Source organism: Phalaenopsis equestris, unplaced genomic scaffold, assembly GCF_001263595.1.
Source record: "Phalaenopsis equestris unplaced genomic scaffold, ASM126359v1 Scaffold001160, whole genome shotgun sequence".
Classification (NCBI taxonomy): domain Eukaryota; kingdom Viridiplantae; phylum Streptophyta; class Magnoliopsida; order Asparagales; family Orchidaceae; genus Phalaenopsis; species Phalaenopsis equestris.
Window position 1 is genome coordinate 187605 of NW_018165599.1, and position 16014 is coordinate 203618.

At 35.4% G+C, this 16014-nt stretch overlaps 1 protein-coding gene across 1 annotated transcript in view; it reads left to right on the top strand.

Moving 5' to 3' along the window:
- LOC110033385 (mitogen-activated protein kinase 9-like) overlaps positions 1–14981 on the top strand; it is a 41195-nt gene extending 26214 nt beyond the window's left edge. The window contains exons 5-12 of the mRNA XM_020737345.1: positions 7059–7208; positions 7903–8058; positions 8164–8301; positions 8395–8468; positions 13405–13506; positions 13621–13873; positions 14218–14287; positions 14678–14981. Coding sequence (XP_020593004.1) covers positions 7059–7208; positions 7903–8058; positions 8164–8301; positions 8395–8468; positions 13405–13506; positions 13621–13873; positions 14218–14226 — 882 coding nt within the window. The 3' untranslated portion in view covers positions 14227–14287; positions 14678–14981. The remainder of the gene's footprint in view (positions 1–7058; positions 7209–7902; positions 8059–8163; positions 8302–8394; positions 8469–13404; positions 13507–13620; positions 13874–14217; positions 14288–14677) is intronic.
- The last annotated feature ends 1033 nt before the right edge of the window (positions 14982–16014 follow it).

A 16014-nucleotide genomic window follows, 5' to 3' on the forward strand; every position in this document is an offset into this window, starting at 1 on the left:
AGTCATACATTTTTTGTGAAACACATGGATTTGGGGGAGTCTTTATGTTATTAGTTTATATTGATGATGTTATTATGATAAATAGTGACTTAAGGGAGATAAATAGTGACTTGAGAGAATGGAGAATTTAAAGAAAAATTGCTTCAAAAATTTGAAATTAAAAATTGCCACACAAAATTATATTCATGGCATCTATATTGCACACACTAGACAAAATCTTTACGGTACAATAAAAATATATAACAAACCTATTGAATGGAAGAGTAAATTCGGTTATGAACTTATTAAGAGTTTTATGTAATTTATTCATAAACTTGAACAACAACAACAATAACAAGACTTTATCCATGAATCATTTTTCTCCATTGTGTTCTATTTTCATATTTTAATTTAATTCTAATCAATTAAGATTATTTTTTATACAACTTGCCCAAGCCTTTTTAGGTTTACCTCTACCTTTCTTAACAAATTCAAATCTAAAACATCCACTCTTCTAACTTTGGTTAGCTTTTAATGTGACCAAGCCATCTAAGACGACTCTCTAATCTTGTCTGCCACTGGAATACTCCAATCCTTCTATTGATATATTCATTTTGCATTTTCTCTCTGTGTAAATCCTCTCATCCACCTGAGCATTCTCATCTCAACAACACTTGAATTAATTTTATGAGTCTCTTTTACAGGCCAACATTTTGCGCCATAAAGTATTACAGGTCTCATCACCATCTTACAAAATTTTCCTTTAATTCTAAGTTGTACTTTTCTATCACACAATAGGTCCGATGCATTCCTCTACTTCATCCGTCCAACTTAAATTCTACTAATAACATCCTCATCTATATCACTATTAGTTCGAACAAAAATCTCCTATTTGAACTTCTAGAAAGGTTTGTATTTTAGTTAATGTTTGATCTAACATTGGTTACACTTTTGTTTGGTGAGTTAATTCATGTACAATCCTATTGAGTCATACTTTAGTGCTATAAATAGAATTTAATAATATTTGAAGGGAACTTAATACAAAGGATTTGACTTTAGCATAAATAGATGTTGATTATACATGCTCAATGGTTGACAGGAGGCAAACTTTAAACTATTGTACATTCTTATGAGGCAGCATCATGATTTGAAGAAATAGTTGAAGTAAAAATTCCAAGATGTTTTTTCTGTAAAAAACATGCCAAATCATCCTCATTAAATTTTGATGCAAATTTTAAAATAGTTGAAGTAAAAATTTTAATTAATTAATCATCTATTTTATTACTTTATAATTAAATCATTTAAAAATTGTACAATTTTTTTAAACGTTGTCAAAATTTTAAAGATGGATGATAAGCATTACATGTCATGCATTTTACTTCTGCCATGGCCTCCAATGGACGCTCTATATTGAATATACTAGAAATTAAGTTTACTAAGCTCTCATCAATGGCAGCTTTGTTGACTCCCATATCTGATACGGCTTTTCTTCTTCTTCTTTTTATAGGACTCACCTTCTCTTAAATCCTTGCTTAGCTGTAGCAGAATTGTGAAAAAAACCACGATCTACAAATCACGTAGAACACTTGTTTCTATTTGAATCATCAACTTTAATATTATTTGTTAGGAGATTGAAATATTTGACCAAAATGGAGCTCAGGAGCTGTAGAAATGCCGATAACCTGAAAAACATGTGTAATTGTTAAGCCACTAGCAGTGTACTAAGAACTTAACTCTTTTTTATTATCTAATGAGGTATTCCTATCCACTCATGTGGATTTTAATTATACATGCTGCTGAACTCATGTATATGGTTTGTTTTGAGGCATTTTCATTTTTTCTCTCTCTCTAATTTCTGCTATCAACCCAAAAATGTCAACAAAACCCCGGTCATTTCAAAGTTAATTGTATAGCTCCAATTACAGTTGAGAAAAGTCTACTTATATGCCTTACAAATAGAGATATCATACAAAATAAGACAGCTCGATGAAACCAATAGCAGATGGTCAATACATTGGCATTTAACCTTTCAAGTTTTCTTAGAAAGATTTCAAGATGCACGTGCAAGAAGGGTTCAATTTCACTTAGATGATTAGCCATTTTAGATGTGCAGGGAGAGATGCTGTGGCCTATTGAGTATAAGCTTGTTAGAGAGGGGAGTATAAATTGTGGCTATAGGTGGTAGGAGAACTGATGGGAGCATTGGTTGGAGATTCCAATGATGTTTGGGAGAAGTTAAGAGATGTCTGATGAAATATGACATCAATGCTGACATAAGACATCGTGTTGATGGATATTAAAGTTTATAACAATTTTTAATAGAATAATAATGGAGAAAGGTGCATAGCATTGCTCACATGTGCAAACAAGTGGACAAAACTAACATAATCGAAGTTTTCAGAAGCAGATAAAAAAGATATTTTTGGCAATAAAAAATTGAACGGTAACAACACCCAAAATGGTAAATTACACAATTTATTTAATTGTCAATGAGACTAACATCTATTTAAAAATGGCAGGGAACAGACATGTAAGATATTAAGGTACAAGTAACACCAAGAAGATGCTTGTGTTTAAGCTTAATCATTTTATTTTGTTGGGTCGTATATCGACATGATGATTGATGGATGATATCAATCCTACCATGGAAGGAGCAAAAATGAGATTGCATTATTTCAGGAGGCATTATATATTTGAAAAACTGCAATTTATTTATTGATTAAAAGTTTGAATACAGAGAAGATTTTGATTGATACCTCAACAAGTAAACCCATTCAACCCTGGTGTAGTTATCAATATAAAAAAATAACAAAAATAAAATGTGCTTGTATTGAATATGATCTCTAGATACTTGAATATATTAATTTAAAAGGTGAACTGTTTTGTGAAGTTTAGGGTTGTGCATGAATTAAATGCACTCAATGAAGAACTAAAACTCTGCTCCATAAGACTCGATCAATCTTATTCAAAATGGTAAATAAATAAATTTTAACATTTTTTAAAACTTGAATGTTAAATGAACCATATATAAACATGATCCGAATGATTTATTTATGCTCATGAACAAACTTTCTTATTGCTGAATAAGCACCTTATTAAATACTCTATAAGAAGTTTGATAATATCTAATATCATATATGATATATTATTTAAATAAATTTGATTACTGCAAGAACAATAACAATAAGCCTTTATCACATTTTTTTCTCCATTTTATCCTATTGAGTATTATATTTTCATATAATTCTAATAACTTAAGATCATTTTTTTATACAACGCGCCCAAGTCTTGTTAGGTCTATCTTGACCTTTCTTAATGTAAGTTGAATCTAATGCGTCTACTCTCCTAACTAGATCATGAGATGGTCAACGTTTAATGTGACCAAACTATCTATGATGATTCTCTCTAATCTTTTTTACCACTGGAGCTACACCAACCCATTCAGGGATACATTTGCTAAGTATTTTGGCTCTAACTGTTAATGCACTCATCCACCAAAGCATTATTATCTTATAAACACTTAACTTAGTGTCATGCTACTCTTTGAAAGGCCAACAAAGCATTGCAGGTCTCACCACCATCCTATAAAATGTTCTTTTAAGTCTAAGTTAAACTTTTGTTTCACAGAATAAGCTCGATGCATTCCTCCACTTCAACCATTCAACTTGAATTATAATAATAATCATTCCTCCACTTCAACCATCCAACTTGAATTATAATAATAATGTCCCCATATATATCACGATCACTTTGAACAATAGATCCGTGATATCTAAAAAGATCACATTTGTTAATGTTTGGATCACCCATTGTGTGCCACTAAACCAACTACCACTAAAATTACATTCCATGTATTCCGTTTTAGATCAACTCAAACGAAGGCCTTTAAACTCTAATGTAGACCTCCATAATTCAGTTTTTTTTCCTGAACTCTTTCTTTAGCTTTATCCAGGATATCATCAGCGAAAGCATATTCCATGGTACATCCTCTTGTAAATGTCCATTAAGAGCTTAGAAAACTAAAGAAAAAAAGATATGGGGTTAAAGCTGATCCCTGACGTAATTCAACTGAAATAGGAAAATACTTGGTCACTCCTCCTATTCGAACACAAGTAACAACTCTACTATACACATCTTTATTGACTTGAATACAAGTCATATCTACCATTTTTTTCTAAAACTCTTCAAAACACTTTTTTGGAATCTTACCGTAAGTTTTAACTAAATAAAAAAAAAAATCATATGTAAATCCTTCTTTCTCTCTCTGTACTTCTCAATCAAACCTCTCAATAAGTGTATAACTTTCATTATAGACTTGCCTGACATAAATCCAAACGGATTATGAGAAATCTTTTTATCACGTCTTAACCTATATTCCATTACTCTCTCTCTCTCATAATTTTACTTCATGTCACCTTAACTTAATTCCTTTAAATTTGATTAACCAAAACTTATTTAATTATATGTTCAGTTATAACTTATTATAATTTAACATTAATATCAACATTAATTTAATGCAAAAGTTTCGTATTTATGATTTCAATGAAATAATTTGTTGATACTTATTTTATATTTTTTATTTGATTACTTGTAACCTTAGTTGAAACCTATAAATTATCTTGCTTAATTGGTGTAAGCTAGGTAGATACTAAGTAAAAATTTATTCGATTGCTTAATTGTTTAGATTTATAAAATCATTTGTTAAAATATTTATATTAATATCTAAGTGCTCATTAATATTTTTAGCTTATTAATCGACTCATTGAATTACTTTTTCAATTAATATAAACAGGTAGAAAGTATAAGTATGATTATTAAAAAATTTAGATAAATCAAGTAGGAACATATATATGAAAGCTAGGCTCGAGCATGAGCCATATAACTTATAACATGGCCAAGTCAAGTTCAATCAATGATATACTTAGCTCGGCGTTGCTCGATTGCAATCCTAATGATATTTATCTAGTTGCAAGCTTCAACATTTAAATTATGAAATAAACGATGGCATATGAGCGAAGACACAATAATTTCGAGGCTAAAGGTGACCTAGACAATAATATCATTGATATAGTGAAATAAAAGAGGATAAAATAGTGGAAGCGGCATCAATGAGATAATAAATACATCATATATTTTATAGCATTAAAAAATGGTTTGTGCTTTCAATCAATTTAATACACATGAGGCATAAAGTAGCACGTGATGAAGCATTGCACGAGCGAAGTAGTATGCAAGCAAAGGAACAATGAATCATTGAGGTTCTGACAATCCTTGAGAGGGCGCAATGTGAGCGATGAATGTGAAGAACTTTTTACAAATACTTAGCAATGCACAAAAAAATGTCTCAAATGAACCACGTGATCCTCAACAATTTTCATGGGACCTCCCACAAGATCTTTATAAGGTTCTACATAGTTCTTCTAGGGATCTTCCATAGGATCTTCGGGATTCATTCCTTAGCTAAACCAGCTAAACCATGATAAAGGTGAATCTATGTTTCATCAATCTAAACATGAGAAAAAGTGAAATATCTCCGCTAGATCCTTACAAGTGATAAAGTTGACTATTTAAAGTAAGTTCTTTAATACCATGAAAAATAGAGTAATGCACAAATTACTTGTCCTCTTCTAAAGATTTCTACTTATTATGTAAAAAGTAGGTATCATGCAATGCAATGATCATATTATTTCAATTAGATTTGTCCTAATAAAATAGTTAATAATTATATTCCTAGAATATAAATAATTTCAATTATACCAATTTAGTATATTTATTTTTTGACATAATTTATGTGTAATAATTGACGTGATATTAATGACAATTTAAATGCTGAGTACTTTGATTGAAAAGGGGAGGGAGAAGTATGCATGATTCACACCTTCGAAATGAGTGAATGGGCTGCAAGCTTGCACATGAGTGAAGGAAGGACTTAGCGAGCTAGCTGGTGGGCAACTGGGGGTGTATGCAACCATGAGTGTGTTGGAGTGCTCATTATTTTTGTACATACATTACTCTAGAAGACTCTTTACTGCTATACGTGATTCACTAAAAGACTCTATGTAATAAAGGAGTGAGCACAATGCTCTGACGTGTAACCAAAAAATACATACTAGTCACAGAATGTAGAACCCTTCTAACTTTATATTTTATTTTGATGCTAATATATAATATTTGATTAGAATTGTACATAAACTAGAGTGTTAACTTATATCTTCCTTGGGTAGCCTGACTTGTGACTGGAAATTTGGTTCAGCACATGAACGATCTGTTTGGCATCTCTTTTTCTTGTATTTCTGTTTTGTTTTCTTTTTTTTGATTTATTCTTTAAAACATGTTTGATTAGTATAATTTTTTATTTTATTATTTTTTATTTTTAAAAATAAATCACCTTGTTTTTAAGAACACTACTTTAGAAACACTCAAAGCACCTAAATGATATTTTAAGTGTTTTTAAAAATAATAACCACTTTAATTCAAAACAAAACATAAAAATAAAAATAAAATAAAAACAGAAAAAATTAAAAAATAAAAAATGATCCCAAAGGGGGCTGAAGTAATTCAAAAACACTGTAGCTAGGTGGGTCAAGTTCTGCTTCTCATATGGACTAGAATCAGGCCTGGTTAAGGGTTTGGTTCTTTGACTGATTAATTTCAGAAATTGACCTCATTTGACATTGCTGAACTTCTTCATTGATTAGTTCTTGCTTTTAACCATCATTAATGATCTACTTAATTATCTTTTTTAATAGGATCAACCCTTAAGTATTTCACGACTTTGCCAAATTCTCTTAAGTTGGTTAGTATTGATTACTCAAACATGTTGTTATTTACTTGTGAAGTTAATAGCTTTCTCCTACTTATCACATTATTGCATGTTTTGAAGTTCTATAATAATGATTTCTTCGGCTTAAATTTACTTAACAATAATCTTGATCCTGGGTTTCTTGCGCTTATTCCGCTAGAATATCTTTCTTAGAACACTATTCTTCACCTTGGAAACTATCTCGTTATTTGTTTATTGAGGGTAACATTTATGCTTTCATAATCGCTCTTTCTCATACCCATTATTGTCCTTGCAGTATACCCCCGCTATTGATATTTGGAGTATAGGGTGCATATTTGCTGAAATGCTTACTGGAAAGCCGCTGTTTCCTGGGAAGAATGTGGTTCATCAGTTGGATATCATGACAGATCTCTTAGGCACTCCTACTAATGAAACCATCACAAAGGTTTTTCATCCGTCATCTCCTTTCATAAAAATGCTGCTCATGCAAATTTATCTGCATGTCTTTCAGTTGTATATCTGTTAACTGCAACCATGCCCTTACCATTGCATATGTAATGTTGTCCTATTACGCCTTGCAGATTTTTCCTTAGCATACAGCAACAGATTGCAGCTTTTCCCTGGGTTTCTTCTTGATCAAGCAAATATGATGAAAATTTTTTTTCTCGGGAAAGTGAGACTTGGTAGTGTTGCATGTGATAGTGCCTTGATAAATTAATGATTTATTGTTGTCAAACTTTTTGTGATTTGCTTGCTAAAACTTGCCTTGTTAGAATATAGGTTGTACATGGTCACGGATTTTCATGGAAGGTATGAGCTCTGGGAATAAACTTGCAATATGCAATTTTTAAACGGTTGAATAGGCTTACACTTGCTCAAAAACAAGATTAGTTACAACTCCTTCACTATCCTCAAGTTATGGCTATATCTGATGCTTTAAAAGCTATTCAAGTAGGTGGATATCTGCTAGTGCATAGATTTGGGAACTTTAGGAGATGGTTAAACTAATGGATGAATTTGTTCTCCTGAAGTGAAGGACCAAACACTTAAAAGGCAAAATGCATTTTTCACGAGTTCTATATGCTGGGACACAATCCTTGTTTGTAATTTTGTATTCTCTGTACTTTTTGGTTTCATAGATACGAAATGAAAAGGCTAGAAGATATTTAAGTAGCATGCGGAAAAAAAATCCAGTTCCCTTCTCACAGAAATTCCCTAATGCTGATCCGTTGGCTCTTTCTCTACTCGAACGTTTACTTGCATTTGATCCTAAAGATCGTCCCACTGCTGAAGAGGTAAGGTTTGAAGTCTGAAACTGTTGAGCTTTTGAATTAATTTTAAGTGTTAGATCGTCAACCACATCATAGGTAAATTATCTTATTGCATTTTGCATATTTCAGGCACTAGCTGATCCATACTTCCATGGGTTGGCAAATGTAGAGCGTGAACCTGCAACACAAGCAATCTCAAAACTTGAGTTTGAGTTTGAAAGGAGAAAACTGACAAAAGATGATGTACGAGAGTTAATTTATCGAGAGGTAAAGGAGCCAGGGCTAATTTTCCTTACTTAGTCCTTGATATCGGAACTACTATATTTTTCAGACTGATTAAATTAGTTTAATATAAAAAAGATTTTAGAGTATCATCCCCAAATGCTTAAGGAATATCTACGTGGTGGAGACCAAACTAGCTTCATGTATCCAAGGTTAGCCTTTTTATTTATTCTCATTATTCAATCTGAAAGAAGATGATGTTTTTTTTTTATCATGAAACACAAATTAGTGCCAATTCTTTTTTAAATGCTTGAAAATGTGTTCTCTTAAAACCAAGATTTCTATCATCCTTCCCATTAGAAAATATATTCGATTTGTAGGAACAGATATAAAACCAGAGAAAGGAGGAGAGGGGAGACGTTAGAAAGAGAAGCTCTGTGATTTCACTAATAAGATTACGCAATTGATTAAATGTCACTCACCATTTGACCCTTTTCTAATGGTTTGACTTGAGGCACATGGATACAAGAAAGACTAAATTGAACTAATCTAAGTTATTTAGCAAGGCTGCATTTTGTATAATTTATGAGTACTAAACATATTCCAAGAGTGGTGACTGGTGAAGAAGGTTGGGAGTTGGACGTGGGTGCGAGAGGGATGGGGAAGGGGAATGCTTTTTTGCGGCAGGGAGAAGGTTGGTGGCTATGGACTGTCATGGGATGGTTGCAGGTGCCTGGAACAACGATTAGGTGGCAGTAGGCGTGTTCGGGAAGGTTGGAGCAACAACTATGATGTATGGAAAGGGATTCTGGGAGACTGGGACATTGGGTAGGTGGCAGGAGAGGGGTCAGGTGAGCACTGGAAGGCGACAGTGAGGGATGGCAGTAAGTTCAGTGGGGCCTAGGTGGTAATGGTGCTGCAGCTAATCAACGAGGTGACTTCTTTTCAAGTAGCTGCAGCGAGTACAACGACGGAAGTAGCAATTGAAAGCTTTCTGGAGGATGTGGAAAGGTCCATGATAATCACCACCTCAGATGAGATATAAACGGAGCACTACTTGTCATTGTATACAACACTAGAAGGGAAAACCTCGGTGCTGACGACTGCCCTTGCACAAAACATGAGGAAAACTGACCTAGAAATGATAAAATTAACATATATAAATCTAAGGCAACAAAAGAGTAGACCCCACTTACCATAGGCAACAAATCTATGCTTGGAAGGACCAGTCGGTCCCTCCTCTGCCTGAAACAAACATAACCAGGTTGGTAGATGCTGCATTTTGCCGTGCCTGGGTGTTGAACGCCACACGTTAGTCTCCCGACATTAGGGGAGCTTTGACCTCATTCTTTGAAGCTTCTGTCTGCATGTTGAGGTTTTCAGAGCTACTGTGACCTCCCAGGGTTGAAGGATCTTAGTTGTGTCCCTAGAAGCACATGGATGAAACATCGGATCTCACTGTTGGCTGCGTTGTATCCCAAAACAACTGAGTTTTCCTCAATTGTGAGCTGCCATCTTTATCAGTCCAACCATATGAACGAACACTGCTGAACTAAACAAAAATTTTGTGCCAAAGTGTGTCCTACAAAGTTTTTCAAAGGTACCCCCAAGTTGTCTAATCCATATTTAATGTGAGAACAGACTGCACTCCCTTAATAGTGGCAGCCATGGCAGTAAGGTATCAATTATGATGCCCTGAAATGCCCTCTATAGTAATTGCCCCGTGTTTGGAATCGGTGCCTCTTTCCTCTATCCTCTATCATCACCAAATGATCTCACAACTACTTTTCCGCTGACGGGAGCACCTATAACCTCAGACTCCGCATAAGGTAGGAGAACTATGTGCTTTTCGTCTTTGGTGAATGAGTATGTGTTCTTGAATCATCATGTTAAGTTCGGTGATCAAACTATCGGGGTCTCCCCAACAAGATATGATAGAAGTCTATGAGCAGTATATCACACCACATCTGATCTTGTAGATGATTTCTAATGAAAAACTCAACGAGACATTTTCTATCAATGTTGATTCTGTTCTTCTTCAAACACATTAAGGAGTATGGCTAAAACTACATTCGAGTTGTGAGTCTCCTTGTCTATTATTTGTGTAGACGCAACGTTCTTGCCGCTACCTCCACCAATGGTGAGGCTACATACCTTTCCCTTTAGTGTGTAACAAATTTGAAATATATTAGGGCAAAGCCACTGCTGCTCCCCAGCCTCAAATTGAAGGAACCATCGAACCAAAAACATCTCAACCTCATCCAGTGGAAGCTGGCACCCACCTTGTCTCATTACTCACCTTCTCCACTGCACCTAACTTAGTGAAAGCTCCCCAGCCTCAAATTGAAGGAACCATCGAACCACAAACATCTCAACCTCATCCAGTGGAAGCTGGCACTCACCTTGTCTCATTACTCACCTTCTCCACTACACCTAACTTGGTGAAGGACACAATTTGACTCATCGAGCAATTGGAAGTGATGTGTCCATAACCATGGCATTTGAAGCATTTCCTAGCTAGAAATGTATTAGGGGTTGCTGCTTTTCTCAGGCTTTTTATCATTATAAGCAGCTCTATCATTCTTTTGACTGGTCTTCTCAACTCTTGTAGGTGTGCTACTACTAATGTCTTCAGCTGTGGGTGGCTGTCTGAATAGCGGCGGTTTCCTACTTTGCTTTTGTAGTCTCTTCACATTCAGTGCTATGGTCTAACCATCACTCAAGCACTAGTAGAGCTGTAGTTGAACCATGTTGTCGATAGAGGGTTTCATGCCTCCCAACTACTTGGCTATCACGCGCTCATCTGGCTCCATCAGATAACATTTCCACTTAACCTAGATAAACTTCGATGTTTACTCTTCCAACTCTCCATTTATAGGCCCTCTACTGTAGGTAGTGGGGCCTTAAGGAAAGATCTTATCAACAGTGTGGAGGTAGGTATTGTTCCTACAACTCTCTTTATCTTTTCCCGTGTGGTAATCTTGCTTCTTCCTTTTCCATTTTGCTCCCTTTTCAGGATCTCCCACCACAAAAAGATGCTTTTCTTCAGTTTGATATCAACTAGTTTCACTTTCTGGTCATCTGATACCTCGTTGTATTCAAAGACTCTCTTGATCGTCTGTAGTCACTCTACGAAACTGAAATTTGGTATGTCTACTTTGCCTTTATGTTCTTCAACACACTTCATTTTTGTATTTTCTTACAGGTACTTTATTTTTGTATCCCCTAACAAACACTTTATCACTGTATCCTTTAACAGGCACTTCATCTCTTGACTTTCTTTGATTTTGTATCCCAAAACATCTTGGTTTGTCTTCTTCTCCATCGGAATCATCACTATGGAAGGGATTCAGATATTCCTCCCTCCTCTTTGGATCTCGCTAACACGCTCGTCGTAACCTCTCCATGGGTCCTTTCCTCAATGTCATCGAGCAGTTGTAGCGCTCGACAGAGTTGCCGCTATAAGAGTTCCATAGTGAAATCTTGATTAGATTCTCATAATTACCTCGACAGCTACATGATTAGGGTTTGGGCGTGGATATGTGGAAAGAGGTGTGTAGGTGTGATGTTAAGGTGGGAAAGAAAAATTTTTGGGTGGAGGTAGGATTGGGTAGGGGTGGACGCAATATAAAATTTATGATAGGACTAGGGTTAGACTTGCTGATACCAAATGATATTGGAGTTAACCCAAACAATAATAGCAAGTAAATATTATTACTGAAAAAGCTAATGGGTGATTACAACCATCACACAAGAAAGGAAAAATAATAGCAAACATAAAAAAACTCAACTAAAGCGTACCTCAGTGGTGGTGACCGGTGAAGGAGGTTTGGAGTTGGTTGTGGGTGCGAAGGGGGAAGGGGATTGTTGGTCGGTAGCAAGGAAAACGCTGGTGGTTGTGGACTGCTGTGGGAAGGTTGCATGTGACTGGGACAACGACTAGTTGGTAGGGAGCTGGTTCAGGAAGGTTGGAACAACTAGATGCAGGGGAAAGGATTCTGGGAGGCCGGGATTACGAATAGGTGGCAGGAGGGGTTGATTGGGCACTGGAAGGCGGCGGTGAAGGATCACAACGGGTGGGAGAAGGTTGCATGGCAGACGGCTGTAACAAATCTTCGAGGTAGCTGTTTTCCGGGTGTCCACAGTGAGTACGGCGACAAAGGCAGTGGAGGGAAGGTTGCAGAGGGTGTGAGAAGAACGAGGATAATCACTACCGTGGATGAGATACAATCAGAGCAACAATTGTTGTCAGATACAATCCTAGAAGGGAAAACCTGGACGCCGACAGCTGTCTTGATAGAAAACACGAAGAAATTTGACCTAGACACAACGAAAACAACATATATAGACCTAGGAAAGCAAAGGAGTGGACCCCACTACACATAGACCGGAAATCTATGCTTCGATGGGCCGGTCGGTTCCTAATCTACCTGGACCGAACTGCCCTAGGTTGGGAGAAGCGGTATTTTGCCATGCATAGGCGCTCGACACCCCGCATCATTGTACCTCTTTAATTACATAAAGAACTCATGATGAATTTTAAGTTTAGCATGACTCAGAAGTCACTAACAACTTCACCTTGAGTGGATGAGTTTCTAATGTAGTCTCCATTGTGACTTAGTCATGGCCTGGCGAGCTGCCTTGCAAAGTTGCAATATTGGTGAATTCACTTGGCGAGTTAGCTGTATAACGCAACAATTTTGATTGATTTTGGGGCTGAATTGACACTTTCCTAAAACAAAGGTAAATGTGCCAGATTGGTATGGAAACTTGAACTATACGACAACAATGTCATGCTCTTGGACGACTTCAAATTGATGGTGAATTAACTCCCATTGCGGATGAATTTTGAACCTTGCCCATTATTTGATCAATAAAGCTTCATGGACCAGTTTAAGACAATATTGGGTGTACACCACGTGCCGTGCTTGCACCACTCATGTAATACCATGATGAGGTCCAATGTAGAAAGACATTAGTTGATGCAACTGCATGTATACATAAATGATCATGCTACATTTTTCTCATATATGATCAGTACGAAATTGGAATAATATAAGCTAAGGGAATTATCAAGAGAGATTGTGAGATGGAAAAAGTGAAATCATGTTTGTTAACCACCTGACTGGTTGATATTTCTTTTGACAGTGGAGTTGACCGTTTTAAACGCCAGTTTGCTCATCTTGAAGAGTATCATGCCAGGGAAGAAAGAGCCACTCCAGTTCTACGACAGAACACTTCTTTGCCCAGGTATTAAATCACAGACAAATTGTGGAATAAAATGTAATCTTCTTTCTGTTTTAATGAGGCTTTTAGTTTCTTACTTGCTTCGTAACTGAATCTCCTGACTTGCTTGACATCTAGGGAGAGGGTCTTGCCTATTAAAGAAGAAAAGGTTGATGGAGAGAAGGTTCTTGAAAGACAATATGCTAGCAGAGATAATGAATCGGCGGTCAGTAAGAGCCCTTCCATGACACAAGCTGAGGGATCAGAAGTTACTGTGGCTAGTATTGAAAATGGGCTAAACAAGCTAAATCTAAGCGCTCGTAGCTTATTGAAGAGTGCCAGCATCAGTGCATCCCAATGTATTAACGTGAAAACAAGGAAAGATACTTCTGTAAGCATTCATTTCCCTAATTAAACTTATATGTTTAAATGATGGAACAAACGGTCATTGCATTTCAACTTTTTTATGTTGCATTTTGTTTGTCTTCTTTGTGTGGATTAAAAGATGACTTTGGCTAAACTGTATTCGTTATGGAATCATAATTAGTTGGCCGGAATAGTGAGTACTGTACAACTGCTAGACTGCCAATCGCCCAAAAAATCTTCTACAGAATTTTGCATTTTGGAAATGTTTTATATTTTTTTTTGAAGTTTTATTGTTTTTGTTATTGAATTTTGGACGAACCAATTTTGAACTGCCGGATACAATAAATAGAATAATACGGTAAATTGCAGGGGCCATAACGTGTTGAGGAGTTACCTCAAATGCTTCAAGAAGTACTATGGTGCAAGCAGGCATTTCGAAGTAAGTACGACGTTGTACATCCTAACAACTTCTGTTAAAAAAGTTACAGTTGGCGCAGTTTGATTTATTATTTTTCCATGGCATTAAATTTTCTATCTTTAGATTTTCTTGCCATGATTTCTCCCAACCCCTTTTCCTCAAATTTTAAATTTAGCAATGCCTGCCTTCTATCTTCTTTTTAGCATTTCGAAAAACTAAAAGGGTTTGTATTCGATTAGTGAGATCGATCTTACCTTTACTACAACTTCCTTTCTTTTGTATCTGAAAAAAGTATTCCTTAACTGAATACCCAACTAAGAAGTTCAGAGTTTTTTTGAAATTATCATTTATACCTCATATCTATAAGTTTCAATTATTGACACTGATATGATTTGGCTACTTTATTTACAGGATGAATCTGGTCAAGGCGCACTTTGAATGCCTTTGATGATTTTCTTCAATATCAACTGCAATTCCAGATTGCAGCCATGCTTTAATTCTGAAACGCACGGAAGTTATCTGATGTTCTCCCATCAGTTACTTAAATTGTAGCTACTTAATTTTATTTTTAATTTTTAACCATATTTCAAAACAACCAGATTTAAGTAATTTTCCATACTTTGCGTTGAAGAAACTTTCATTAATTTTTGGAGAGTCTCAGTGCATGTAATTTTTAGAACCATTTCTAATATTCAAATGGCATTACATTTGGTAAGCTTCTTCTAGCTTGGGATTCCAATAGCGTGTTTATTTCCTTACAGGATGTTGTTAAGTTTGCTGTTGCTGTAGTTTGGTATTTTCTGCACATTTTGGGAGTCGTTTGTCATGTTTTGAAGCCAGCTGCCCGTTGGGAATCTAACTTCAAAATCTTATTATTATTGTTAGTATTAATTTTTTTCAAAATTGAGCCTATATCAAATTCAAGGAAGAGCTGTCTAACTTGAATTGAGTTATGCATACATGGAATCAAACTAAGATTTATGTATGTTGGATTATTATTATTATTATTATTATTACTCTGTAAGTTCAAGTCAGTTGAAAATATAGTCAATTTTTAACTCGAATCAATTCTATTGAGTCGGGCTTTTGACTGAAATCAAAGTAAAGCTACTCTTTTATGATCTTGAAGCAATTCTAAACCATGTTTGATAAGCTTGAGATTTTATCACTGTCGACCCAATTTTTGTTAAAAAACACTCGGGAAGTTTCCCATATTGCAATGCGTTAAAAAAGAAAAAGGGAAAGTTACGGATATACCACACAATTCTCCTTTATCATGTCATGTTGAATTTTTACTATAGGCTCTAAAAATTAGAAAAAAAATTTCATATGGAGTGCGGGCGTAGCTCTGCCTGCGGATTCCAGTAACATGCCGTCTCATGTGCTACACTGAGCCCACCTCATAAGTACCGTGCAGTTTACTGCTCCAATAATCTCTATGACTTCATTTCAATAAATCAACCAGAACAATTTCAATAACCGCTTCAATATCATCGCAATAATCACCCAATAACATCGCGTGGTGAACTGCTCAAATAACATTGGTGGTTCCACTTCAATAACCCCCGCAGAATAATTTTAATAAGTTCCCAATAACGTTGTAATAATGTGACTAGTGTTTGATTTGATTAGAAGAATAAGAGGATAACATTATCTTTATTTTTTTTTATCATTTTATTAAATATGAAGTGTCATTAAAGGGTTATTGCAACATTAGTGGGGACTTATTAGAGTTGTTCTACGAGGGT